General features: G+C 40.8%; 1 protein-coding gene across 2 annotated transcripts in view; it reads left to right on the forward strand.

Moving 5' to 3' along the window:
* The first annotated feature begins 797 nt into the window (after window positions 1-797).
* NOL4 (nucleolar protein 4) overlaps window positions 798-13,127 on the forward strand; it is a 305,245-nt gene continuing 292,915 nt past the window's right edge. For both annotated transcript variants that reach the window (XM_063451430.1, XM_063451431.1), the window contains exon 1: window positions 798-2,577. In XM_063451430.1, coding sequence (XP_063307500.1) covers window positions 2,323-2,577 — 255 coding nt within the window. In that variant the 5' untranslated portion in view covers window positions 798-2,322. The remainder of the gene's footprint in view (window positions 2,578-13,127) is intronic.

The raw sequence follows: 13,127 nt of genomic DNA on the forward strand, positions 1-13,127 counted from the left end.
CCATGTTCCTCCATTATTTGTTAGAGGAACTATACATATCTACCAACCATACAGTAATGGCACACCTTCTGATAAAATGTTCCTAGATTGTAACTGTTATAATGAACTTTATTACTTTTAATTATCTTGTTTCTATGCCTTCCTTATGTTTATATATATATTTCATAGAATTATTTATACGTTAGTACTCAGCAGTGCAGGAAAAATGATTTCCAAAACCGCTCTGCTATTTTGCACTAACTTTCCATTAATCTCTATTTAGTGGATTCTTTTTATTATTTTTTTATATATAATTCTGTCTTTTATTAAGGTATATATGAAGGGTACAAAATAAAGGGGAAATGCAAGGGTATGCAACATAATAGTGTTAATACATCGATAACATTTCTCCCTACATTTCCAGAATATAAATGCCTCCTTTTTTAAATTTTTGTATCTGCCAGTAATAATAATAGGTACAATGTCATTGGCTGATGTGGAAATGCAAGGCAGGACTCTAATGATCATTGATGCCTTCCATCAGAAATAACAATGATATACGCACATATAGGAACCCAAAGGGGAAAAAATCATGTGCTTTCCAATGCAATCAATTGTCTTATGCAGGGTGGTATCTTCACGGTGAAATTAATGACAAGTTAGCTGTGCCAATTGCCATGTGCCTACAAATTGGTCCCACCAGTACATCAGGAAGCTTATAAGCTTATTTTATGTGAATGTATACCTTGCCTTGTAATGTCATCGCTGGCCAGTAGGTGGCAGCAGCAAACCTTCAAAGCCCACAGCAGCCATTTAAAGCCCAAGGAGAAGTGTGTGCTATCAGTCCCGGGCAGGACCTTGCAATAAAGCACTGAGTAAGACACAGGGAACAGCAGGCACAATAAGCCATATTGCAAGTACTGGGACGAGGAAATTCCATGGAATGGTGAAAGGTTCTAATTAAGACTTCTTTTCTGGATGGAGACAGAACAAAGAGAAGCAGCTGGATCCAGGGAGGACTAGGTGTCTGGGCACTTGCCTCATGCAGTTGATTGCAGGAGCAGCTGAAAAGCACCATTGGGTGCAGCTTACCAGAGAGTAAAGGGATTTCCAGGCTGGAATAGAGGATGATGGTTTTTTTTCTTTGTGAGGGCAATGGATATCTAAAGGAATACCTGCTTGCTGTCTACATGGTTACATTGGTGATCACCAAAGGAGACGGCTTGCAGTTTCACATGGGGCTATCCTGCTGTATGTGAGAAAGGAATCCAAGATAAAGTATCCTTTATTGGACGAGTCTTGGGCACAAAGGGAGTCTGAGAGCATTGATCTGGGCAGCATAGACTGACTTTATTGGGGAGCATTATAGAGAAAGAAGGCATTCCATGTGAGCTCAAGGGTCCTGTCTCATCCATCCCTGTTTATTTAAGATTGATCTGGCAGACACACCAGTCAGTCTGTCTCCAATCACCAAATCCCTTCATGGGGTTAAAGGCTGCCCTTATTCCCCCAGCAACTAGAACATCACCACCTGCACTACTCTGATACTTTGTTGCCATTTGTGCTGATGTCTAAACAATATGCCTTTACCCAGTGAATAGAAATTAGAATACAGTGATTTACTGCCCTGTGCAAGTCTGCATACTGAGGGATAGACAGGAAGTTTGCTAGCTGCTCTTCCAGCACCCACAAGCATCCCTTTACAGAGTGGGACAGTGTGGGGGGAGCTCTGGACCCCCAGGACTAGCAGAGACAGGAGTGTCCCTCCTCCTGCACACAAGAGGTGGGGAGAGGCTGCTGCTCAGGACAGACAGGACCTGCTGGGATCTTCATCTCTACCTCCAGCCCACATCCAGGGACAGAGACACGGGAGGGGGGTCTGTGCCAGGGAGAGCTGTGACTATTTGGTGCTGCTGAGAGGACATGCTGCCAAGCCAAAGCTGTGCCATCAACAAATGTGAATTGGCCAACCCTCTGGGGGTAGCTGTTGGCTGGAGCCATTGGGATAGCCCAGCCTGCTGAGCAGAAGGGAGACTGAGCACGTAGAAGGACAACAAAAACATCTGAGACACTCTTCTCCCTGCCTCCCTCTCTCTCCCAACCCCCACACCCTCACCCACCCAGCCAGCCATTGGGCACACTGAAATATTAATATCAGCACATCGATTATCCCCTGCAGTGGGCCTCCTCCACTGTACCCCCTGCCCACCTTCCCACCCGAACCCTGACACCTCGTTGCTCCGGGACCCTCTGCCTCCCTCCATCCCTCCCCCTGCCTCTCTCTCCTGGCTCATTGTGGAACAGGTGCAAAGTGCCGAGTACCGCCGAGGGCTGGCCGGGGCCATGGAGAGCGAGCGGGACATGTACCGCCAGTTCCAGGACTGGTGTCTCAGGACTTACGGGGACTCAGGGAAGACCAAGACGGTGACCCGCAGGAAGTACGAGCGCATCGTGCAGCTACTCAATGGCTCGGAGTCCGGCTCCACGGATAACGCCAAATTCAAATTCTGGGTCAAATCCAAAGGCTTCCAGCTGGGGGACAGCGAGCAGCTCAGCCCCGGGAACAAGCAGGTCCTGTATGTGCCCGTCAAGAGCTCGGTGAGTACCATCCCGGGTCTGCTGCTGGATAGGGTATCACTGGGGGAGGGGAAGGGAGCGGGGCTGGCATTGGGGGCATGGGTTGGCACAGGAACCCTGCCAGGCTTTGTGCTCTTTAAACTGTTTCTTTGTGCTCACTGTACAGGGACAGCCATTGCCCTGTGTCATTAATTGGCCATGGTGGTCCAGCTCCCAGCATGGACCCTTGTAGAAGGAGGAGGATGCTGGCTCAGGCTGTCACAATATGTCATGACATGTCCTAGTGGACACATTGACTGCTTACTGCCCTGGTTCTTCACTCACCTCCCCCAACCCCCCACCCGGTTTATTTTATCATCTGCACCCCCCTGTCTCCCCCCGCCCCATATTTTGTGTATGAGCGCCCTAAGCCCTCCAATAGAGACCTAAGACCATTGGATGGGAGCATCCTCTATTATCCTGTCATGATGGGTAGAGCAGTGTCTGATCCCTGGCTGGGTGCCAAGAGTGGTCCAGGTTCCTTTTATTTGGGATTTTCCAAGAGGATCATTACCATCAGCCCCTGTGTGTGATGGGTGTGCTGCCTGGCAGTGCTGTGTGTTGGCTGATGGCTGTTGGGGAGGTGAGCTATTAGTGTTGGGACACTGAGGAGCAGTGGGGCTGCTTGCTACAGTGCAGCCATCATACAATAAGTCAGTGTGAGCACAGGATGCTTTGCTCTGGAAGAGCAATTTCTTTCATTTTCCTCCAGCTCATGGACAATTCCATGTCAGGGCATGACAGCTTTGGGTTACAAGCAGGTTAACTTCTCTGCCTCCTTCTTTACCAAGGTTCAGGATATTCAATTTATTGATGAATCTAAAATGGTTGTTTATGCAGTTCTATATGTGTTTATTAATCTTTCTGTCACCTTCCAAACTTGTCAGTAACTGGTTGATGAAACAAATATAAACAAAATATTACAGTAGCCTGGGTATTATGACACCATTCTTAATTCCATTGTACATCTTTTTTTTTTCTTTTCTTTTAATTGTAGTTTCAAGTATAATAACCCAACACAGTTTTTTAAAAAAAAAAAAAGTCAGTGAGCGCTGGAAATAACTGAGATTCTAAACAAGGATTTTGTACTTTTTAGATCCAACTCAGTGTAACATTATGATTTTATATGGCAATATAAAATGACAGAAAATTAAATATTAAATTATATAAGTTCTGTCTATGTCCTGTCGCATTTTAAATAAACATATCCGAAAACATTGCTCACCGTTAACCCTTTGAGGTGCTGTCGGTATAATTGTGGACTATTGCAGATACAGATTTTATGCATATTTGTCTTCAGACACATACAGTAATCAGTTCTTCAGTAAGTCAAACTAAATGTGTTTTCTGTTCTGTCTTATTGATATGTCTTAAAATGCAGAATGATACCATGGCTACACGCATCAGTCTAAAACAGCACAGACCCCTTTTCACCTTAATCCTGTTTACTAGATTAGGGTAGGGGATTTTAAAGATGTGCTTAGAAGGGGCAGGGGCATCACAGTTCACCTAGAACAAGATTGCACAACAGGTAGCTCTGTGATGTAACAGCTGGGGAACAACATGTTGGCCAAGCCTGGCCTAGGACATCATAATCCCCTGAGCCACTTCTGCATTACTCAGTAGTACGGGTCAAAAGACCTAGACACTGACAATTTATGCGTAAATGTATGGACACTGTGCAGGCTCCAGTGTTATTTTATTCTTATTCCGCAGGGGAGCTGGGAAGCTGAATTATACTGATGATTTATATTGGTGTAAAGTTGGTCAAAGAGAATCAATTACACAAGAGTACAGACATACATACCGGTATATAGATTTTGGGTATTTTTATATTATATATCCGCATTGCAAGGTGACAATCTTGAACAGTGACATCATCAAGCAATAATGTCTTGTAATGAATGTCAGTAATGTACAGGCCACGTTTGGGAAGTCTTGGGCTTTAATTTAAGCCAGCCATACATCTCCTGGTCTGCACAACATTTATGGGAGCTACAGTCTCAAGCACCACCACCAACTTTTTTTTGGCTGAAATAGCTGCCGCCCATGAATGTAACTCGCACTAAGCACAGGCAGCAATGGGCTATATATTGTCTAGTGCTGCCCTTACAGTAAAGTCCTCCCCTTCACCCTAACACTACCCAAGCACACCACGTTATACATTAATCCCTGTATTACGCTATCACATTAGGCTACACATTAACCTGTACATAACCCTAACGCACAACACTATCACTAGACATTAACCCCTACACTGAACAATAACCTGCACACTACACTGACACTAAACATTAACTCCTACAGGTAAAGGAATAATCCAAGCACCACAATCACTACAGTACTCTGTAGTGGTTATGGGGCCAAGAGTTTTATAACCATTTGACTTCTTACCTGGGGTCTGTCAGGAGCCACTCCCTGTCTCCACTACCAACAACAAAGAGCTGGAAACTCCTCAGTAGGATCTTCTGTTAGCTCTATTAACCCCATAAGGACACATGACATGTGTGACATGTCATGATTCCCTTTTATTCAAGAAGTTTGGTCCTTAAGGGGTTAAACTAAAAACTGCACCTCAAAACCTTTTGGCTCTCCATTCTAAGTAGCATTGCCTGGTGGACCCCTGATAAGACGTCACACCTTTCTAATATGGCCAGGGCACTGCCGGCATCATAGCCACTATAGCGAGCTGTACTAGTTATAGTGCTTGGAGTGTTTTTTAACTGCTAACACTGTAACCCAAAAATGTCATGTGATATAAAATATATATAACATTGAAGTGTGTATTGGGGAAACATAATGCCATCTCTGGGTTCTGGAGACATTTAAAAACCAGTTCGCCTTTGGTCTTGTGGTTCATTATGAATGCCTCCAGCACCTTTCAGTGTTATTTTTTTATCTGTAATATTATTTTTCCATAGCACACGGTTTACTTTTACGAATCCCATGTATACCTACATACAATAAATATATATCTCACATCATATATACCGTAGTCTTTTTGGAGCAGGACGATTGTTTATAATTTTTTCAAGACAGCATTTTACAGCAGATTTCATTGATCTGTACATTCGAGCAGGGATTACATTAAAGTTTACAGAATGATAGAGAGATCTTGTGAGTTTACAGTCGAGTCATCTGGTTCTTTGTCCCGTGGACACATTGCATACTGCCAAGCCACTATAAGATGATGTGACCGCTTTCTATTCGATGTTCCTCGTAGCAGCTATTTGTGTTTACATTCAGTTTGAAAAGCTGGCATTCACATTTTCAAGTATTGCCGTGGGAATGTCAATGAATGTCCCACCATTAACATTAATAAACAGATATGATAAATTGAATCACACTAAAACAAGGTGCATCCTCGATTATACTTTTATTAAATGGATACAACTTTCTTCTGCACTCAATTGTACTTATTTACGGTTACCAAGATCAATGCACAGTGTTCAGTGGCAACATCAATGCACAAAGTGAATATGCATCATCAATGTATCAGCTTGTCAAGTTTAATCTATATAAATTTCGGGTTACACATTAAATTAAGAAGGCTATAATGGCTTGGTAATATCCAATGTAACCGCAGGAAAAAGATTCAGATGACTAGATAGAAGGGTTGCTAGAGTAAGGTCCTGTGATTACTACAGTTTTCAAGTGCACCCAGAGGCAAATCCCCCTCAATATTAAGCAGCGGGGAGGCTGCTGCATTCTGATCGTATAATTGATCCCTATTGATTTCTGATTACATCCCTGATTAGACTTTTCAAAAGTTATGTTGCCAGCTGTAAATTGAGCATATAGACTAGCAGGGTTATTTACTAAAGTGATAATTGTCAGGAATTCAAAGTGAATTCCCAGTCAATTTTAAATTTAAAGGGACGATATAGGCATGTAGACCACTTCATCTCATTGAAGTGGACTGAGTGCATTGTCCCTGTTCCCTTAACCCTGCAATCTAAAATACTGCAGGGTTAAAACTGCCTCTATTGGCAGCAGGATTAGTGGCAGTCATTTCTGCTAATGAACAGGTTAGCACAAAGTGGTGTGTACTAATCCTGTATATATTTGTACAGTGCTATCATATCCCCTCTGAGATGGTGTCTACATCATGTCCCTGCACGTTTTTCAATGAGAAAAGGCAGTGTTTACATTGCTCCCTAGTAACATTTCTAGTGACAGTCACTCAGACGGCCACTAGAGGTGCTTTCTAGTCCAGTGCTGCACAGTCTGCAGCACCTATGTTCAGTGTCTCCACACTCTGCAGAGAGGCACTGAATGTTCCCCGTAGAGATGCATTGATTTAATGCATCTCTATGAGGATATGCTGATTGAGGCAGTGCAGCATTTTGTCACGCATGCACAAAGCCTCCTAGTGCTTCCCTATGGGAAAGCATTGGCTTGGCTGAGATCATCAAGATTAATCTCGCCATGGCTGGGATCAATCTTGATCATGGGACAGCCATGGCGAGACAGGCACAGCATGGGAAAAAACATAAATAAACACTTTCCCCAGGCAATCGAGAGGGAACCCAGTTACCTTAACAGACACACTCAGTGACCGACACACATTTACTGATTTGACACACACTGACAGACAAACACACTTACTGAGAGACACACACACATACTCACAGACAGATACACATTTTCTCATACAATCACAAATTATAATTTTTATTTCAATCCACCCAGCCTCCCTACCTTTGAGAGAGCTGGAGTGGATCATTTACCTGTGGTCCAGTGCAACTGCTATGATTCTGTAATCTTATAGCTCTTCTTGCTCTGCTTCCTCGCGTGTTGTTTAGTGATGGTGTGGCCGGAGTCGCATCATGTTCCGGCACCTGGCATTACTGCATGTCATGCAAGGGAGCTGCGTAAGAACTGCCCATTTACATTCTTTTTGGGCCAGCCACCTCCACTGAAGGAGCTGACAAATACCCGGGTGCCAGGACAAAATTACAAGTCACCATGGAAACCTTGGCCTTCGCTTTGTTGAGCCCTTCCCTAACGCAACCCCATTTAATGTATAAGTTACTCCTTATTCCAAAATGCATGACTTAACATTTATCTGTATTGAATGTCATCTGCCATTTGCCTGCCTTACCCCTTAATTTATCCAATCCCTCTGTAGAGAAGTCACATATATGTTCAGACTGTATTCTCTTACCTAGTTTTATGTCATTTGCAAAAACTGACACATGACTTGCAATGTCCACTTTAAGATCATTTATAAATTCATCAACTACTTTCTGTACTCTATGTTTAAGCCAGTGTTCCATCCAAGGACGCAAGTTGTTGTCTAAACCAAATGATTTCATTTTACTAGTAACCTTATGTGTGGAACTGTATGAAATGTTTAGCAAAATCCAAGTCGACCAAATCTACCAGATCACCCTGATCTATATTTTTACTAACTTTTTCATAGAGCACAATTAAGATAGTTTGGCTTTCATAAAACCATGTTGATTCCTGCTAATGATATTTTTGTTCAAAATTAATTTGTTGAATATAATCCATAGATAGCCTTTAACCACAGATGTTAAGCTCATGGGTCTGTAGTTTCTGGGTTGAGCTTTTGAACCCTTTTTAAAATATAGGTACAATTCCTGAAATATAAGAATCCTTAAAAAGTAAAAATCATGGTGTGGATATTTTTATACTAAGCTCGATAACCACATGTGGGGGAATACCATCTGGCCCTGGTAGATCTGTGGGTTACACCTTATAAATTACACAATTTAAACATAATGTCCCAGTCCATATCAGTTGGGCGTAAGGACCCAGATGGGACATGGAAAGGTGTGTTCATAAATAAGTGGTAATCCAGAGCCAATTCAACTGCTTTTTGGCAAACGTCTCCCAGTGGTCCAGGTTACGTAACATTTGTATGCTCTTTAGATCAGGCTACATTCCTACTTTAAGTAGCTAATCTCTATTGTGTAACTCACCACAAATACCCTGAAGATCTTAAAATGTTTTCTTGAAAGGTAAAGGCACAAAACCGGCTGTTTCACCATATAAAGAAGACAGTATTTTATAATAATAATAATAAAAACAAAATATATATATATATATATATAATATATATCTATCCCAGTGTTTTTAACAAAAACACTGGGATAGGGAGAACCCCCCCATCCACCCAAGGAACCTAGTATATTCCAGTAGGAATAAAACATGAGGGGGAATACTATGAACATTCTCTAGAAATTTGCAAACACCGACACGTGACTTTCAATGTCCACTTTAAGATCATTTAAAAACACATTAACTACTCTCTGTGCTCTATGTTTAAGCCACCGAAGGACATTTTTGTAGTAATTTTGTGGGGTATATAAAGATGTTGGCCAGTTACAACCTGCTAACTACTAGTAATATGGGAGTTGCACGACACCTTCTACTGGGTCAGAGTTCAACATTTTAAATCAAATTTTTTTGTTTATAACTGTTATGTTTTGACACTTTCGACATATACATGGGCATAAAAATCAGTGTGATGTATCCGCTCAGCTCACTCCTGTAGGTAATAGTTTATCATAGACTGAACATAGCTTTGTCACTCTAAAACTAAAATCTGTGTTGGTTTCACCAAAATGGTTAAATAAAGGGGTACCTGCATGCTTAAATCTGTAACCGGATTTGGTTTATTCTTTGTTCATCCCAGGCAGCTTTTTTATGTTTCACTCTCGAAGCTTGTTCCGTGGTTGATCTCTTTTCTTTCCAGTGGAGTTCCATATCCCCTGATTTCCCCGGTGCCTGCCCCTCTAGTACAACTGCATGACCTTTTGTTCCCTTATTTCTCTTTGTCTGAAATATGCTTCATCTTGCTAGTTTTAATGTCTTATATATTTTACAGTTTCTATTATCGTTCACCTTTTCATTTCTCCTCTATGCTTCTCATAATGCCAGTTTTTATTAGAAGAACAAGTTAATTCCTTTGAGTAAATCAGATCCTATCATCAAAAAAGCAAGGGGAACTGTGAACACGTGTGATGGCTATGTGTACGGTAACAAAAACAAAACAATTACCTTCACAAAATCCCAAATACCTATGTAGTAGTGTTAAAATGTCAGATCCCCTGCTAAAGTCAAGGGAAACCTCTTAGATGAGTCTTATGCTAGAAGTTCAGCTTGCTTCTTCCAGCTAATATGTAAACTCTCTAATGAGACAGAAGTCAGAATTCTCACGAATCCCTACAAACTAATTAACCTTAAATATGACACATGTGGGATGGGCGTGAGCAGTGTAACATAGCTGTGTAATTCTAAAGCAAAAAAATACAAAAATTACCCCGGCACTCAGACTCCTGCTACACATGTGAGAAAACAATTGCTATAGCATTCATCAAGCCAAAAATAGAAGCAAAATGGAGCTCCTAGAAAAGAGTGATATTTGAATAGAAAAGAGGAACAGAGTAATTAGGGTTCAAAATAGGGACTGTCCCTCCTAAATAGGGAAACTTGGGATCTATGAGCATGCTGACTGGTTTACTGCATACCTTACTCCTTCATACAGTACGGTTCCATTCATATGCTTAATTGTACAGTATGCGCTTTTGTGTTTTGTACACTTTCTTTTGTAGTACACACACCTCACGCTCCATATAGTACGCCTTCCTGTGATTTGCACACCTTACTCTTTTATACAATATGCCTTTCTGTGTATTTCACACCTTACTCATACTGTGATGTCCTCTGTACTGGACTCTTTATTCAGGCATACAGTATGACTTGTGTACAGCACACCATATATATTTATTTATTTTTTTAAGTTTAGAGTGATCCTTTTTTAGTTTAGATTTGTATTAAATATTTCCAGTACCGGAACTCCTGCCTGCCTGCAGACTAATCTGCCTTCTGTCAGATCATCAATCATGATGATCTCTGGTCCAATCAGATGCTTGTCATAGAGAAGCATAGAGACCCTATGGCGCATGCACTGTATCCAGTGCTTCTTTATGAGACACATTAACCACAAAAATCTAAGGTTTTATATCAGCTCTGTCATCTTAGAAACCCTTAGAATCTCTAATACCCTCCCAAGCTTCCCAAAGTGGCCTTCTTGCCCCAGGACCAGTTTTACTTACACTTTTTAATGAACTGTTGGTCCCATGGATAGATTCGATGGCATCTTTGAATTTCTCCCATGTCCTCACGTCATTAGTGATTGAATGGTCACATGAATGTCTTAAACACTGCCTCTGATTACAGGAGTTCAGGAGGATTGTAATGTGTTTTCACATTTCCGTTGCGGTCCTGCAATAATCGACACTATGAGGATGTTACTCAATGCTGAGGGAAGTAGCACTTGACATCCAGAGGCACAATTGGCAAATGATGGGGAGCTTGACTGAAGATCTGTCCTTTGTTAACTTGCTGTTTATGTACAACAGTTTACCCTAATTCTCCTTGTGTTTAACTTCTTAATACAATTATTCCTTACAAACAAAACTGGGCTGACCAGGTGAACAAAATGCAATATACTAAAGGATTAAAAAAAAAAAAAAAACAGTGTCACTTTAAGGAGGAAGTGTCTTCTGACAGTCCTTATAATCATGTTTTCAGACAATGTAAACATTGCTATTTTCTTAGAGATGGTAATGTTTGTTTGTTTTTGCCAGAGAAAAAGAACAGCATGCATGCATCAAAACGACTTCGTTAAGATGTAGCGATTTTGATGTTTAAAGTGTCCCTTTAAGAAAAGAAAGTGCCCTTTTTTCTATCTACTGCTTGTCCATCTAACTTGATGTCACATAATCACTTTTTGTGATGTTAAATAGCATAACCAGTATTGTCATGCTCAATTATGGTCTCACACCCTGCATTCAGTGAAGCAATACCTAATATTCTGATGTACATAGTCAATGATGCACAAAAGGGGACATTTGGAAAACCAACCCCATTAATCAGAATTAACAGCATTTTTATTTTACGCTGCTCTTTTTATATAATGCTGTTATATCATTATATCAGAGCATTTTACAATTGAACATACTGTTACAGACTGAAGGATATTTAATTAAACATAGCAGCAAAAAATGAGGATCGTACTATGAAAATGTCACCACAGACATATAGTGACAGGCCATGAATACAGAGATATCAATGTTCTTTTAGTATATTTGCTAATGTAGCAGTCCCCTATTGCCCATTGTTTATTCAGTATGCTTATTCAGATGTTGGGAGATGGCTGGTAATAGTGAGAGTGGCGTTTCACCATCAGCTGTTGGCTCTACAGTTAGAGTTCTTTGTTACCTGAGTGGCACCAAGACAGTTTATGCCCAAAACATCTGGGTAATATTTTCTGTTCATTCTTACTAGAATTTATTTTTTTATTTTTTATAAAGTGACAGAACACCCTGGTAAAAACAGTTATGTTTTCATAACCACAAATCTGAACATGAGGATGGCTTGTTAAGGGAAGCATGGCAGGGTCATTTAAAGGAACACTTTAGTGTAAGGAATACAAACCTGTATCTCTAACACTAGAGTCCCTCTACCCCAGCGCACCCTCCAGCCCGGTTGCAATGAAATGGTTAAAAATCCTTAACCACTTACCTGATTCCAGCCCTAAGGTTTCCGCCACATAGGATGTCCGCGCGAGGGGGAACATAATGCACATTAGGCCTTTCCCATGGGAATGCATTGAGTCAATGCTTTTCTATGGGGTTTTGCAAAATGCTGGACGCCCTCATGCAAAGCATGAGGATGTTAAGCGTCATTTCACGGAGTTAAACTCTGTGAAACTGGAGGAAGCGCCTCTAGTGGCTTTCTAAGAGACAACCACTAACGGCAGTCTTAGCCCTGCAATGTAAACAATAGATGTATGAGAGAGACCCCAGCGTGTATTATTGTACCATGTTCACTCCATTATCAGCACCACTAAAGACAGCAGTTGTTACTTTGCCAAAAAAATCTAATTTTTAAAATAATTTTTTTTTACCCTGGTTGGAATCTTTATTTATTTTTTCCCATGACTCTGCAGACTTGAGGAGGTTTACAAGCTAGTAAAGATAATTTTGTCGTAATTATAACCGAGTGCAAAGAATGAACCATGTCAAGGTCTAGTAATTAGGCCTTTAGAATCTAGATCTTTTTTTCTAGACACTTAATCTTTAAAGAAATCATAGCCCCCTAGTCATAGCCCTTATTTGAAAAATAAAAATATAAACATTGTGTTATATTAAAGAAGCATAACAATGAAGTGTTTAATATGAGTGTTCTGGAGGAGTTTATAAAACACTTGACCTTTTGGGTTGCATGGTTTATTTAGTCAACTCTTGCCCTTGATGAAATAATTTTTCCATAATACACAATTCATCATCGTATAGTCTTTATATCAATATATATATGAAAGTATTCAGTCAGATTGGTCTTTGAAATATTTGAAGAAAGCAGATCTCTAACTTCTGGCAAAAGAAGGTCTGAGGCAGAGATAGATTTTTAATTAAGCAGAACATAGATATGTCAAGGATTAGGGTCAAAGGACCACCACCTGTCTTAACAGAAAAGGATAATGAAAACTACACTTC

This window comes from Pelobates fuscus, chromosome 4, assembly GCF_036172605.1.
Source record: "Pelobates fuscus isolate aPelFus1 chromosome 4, aPelFus1.pri, whole genome shotgun sequence".
Lineage (NCBI taxonomy): Eukaryota > Metazoa > Chordata > Amphibia > Anura > Pelobatidae > Pelobates > Pelobates fuscus.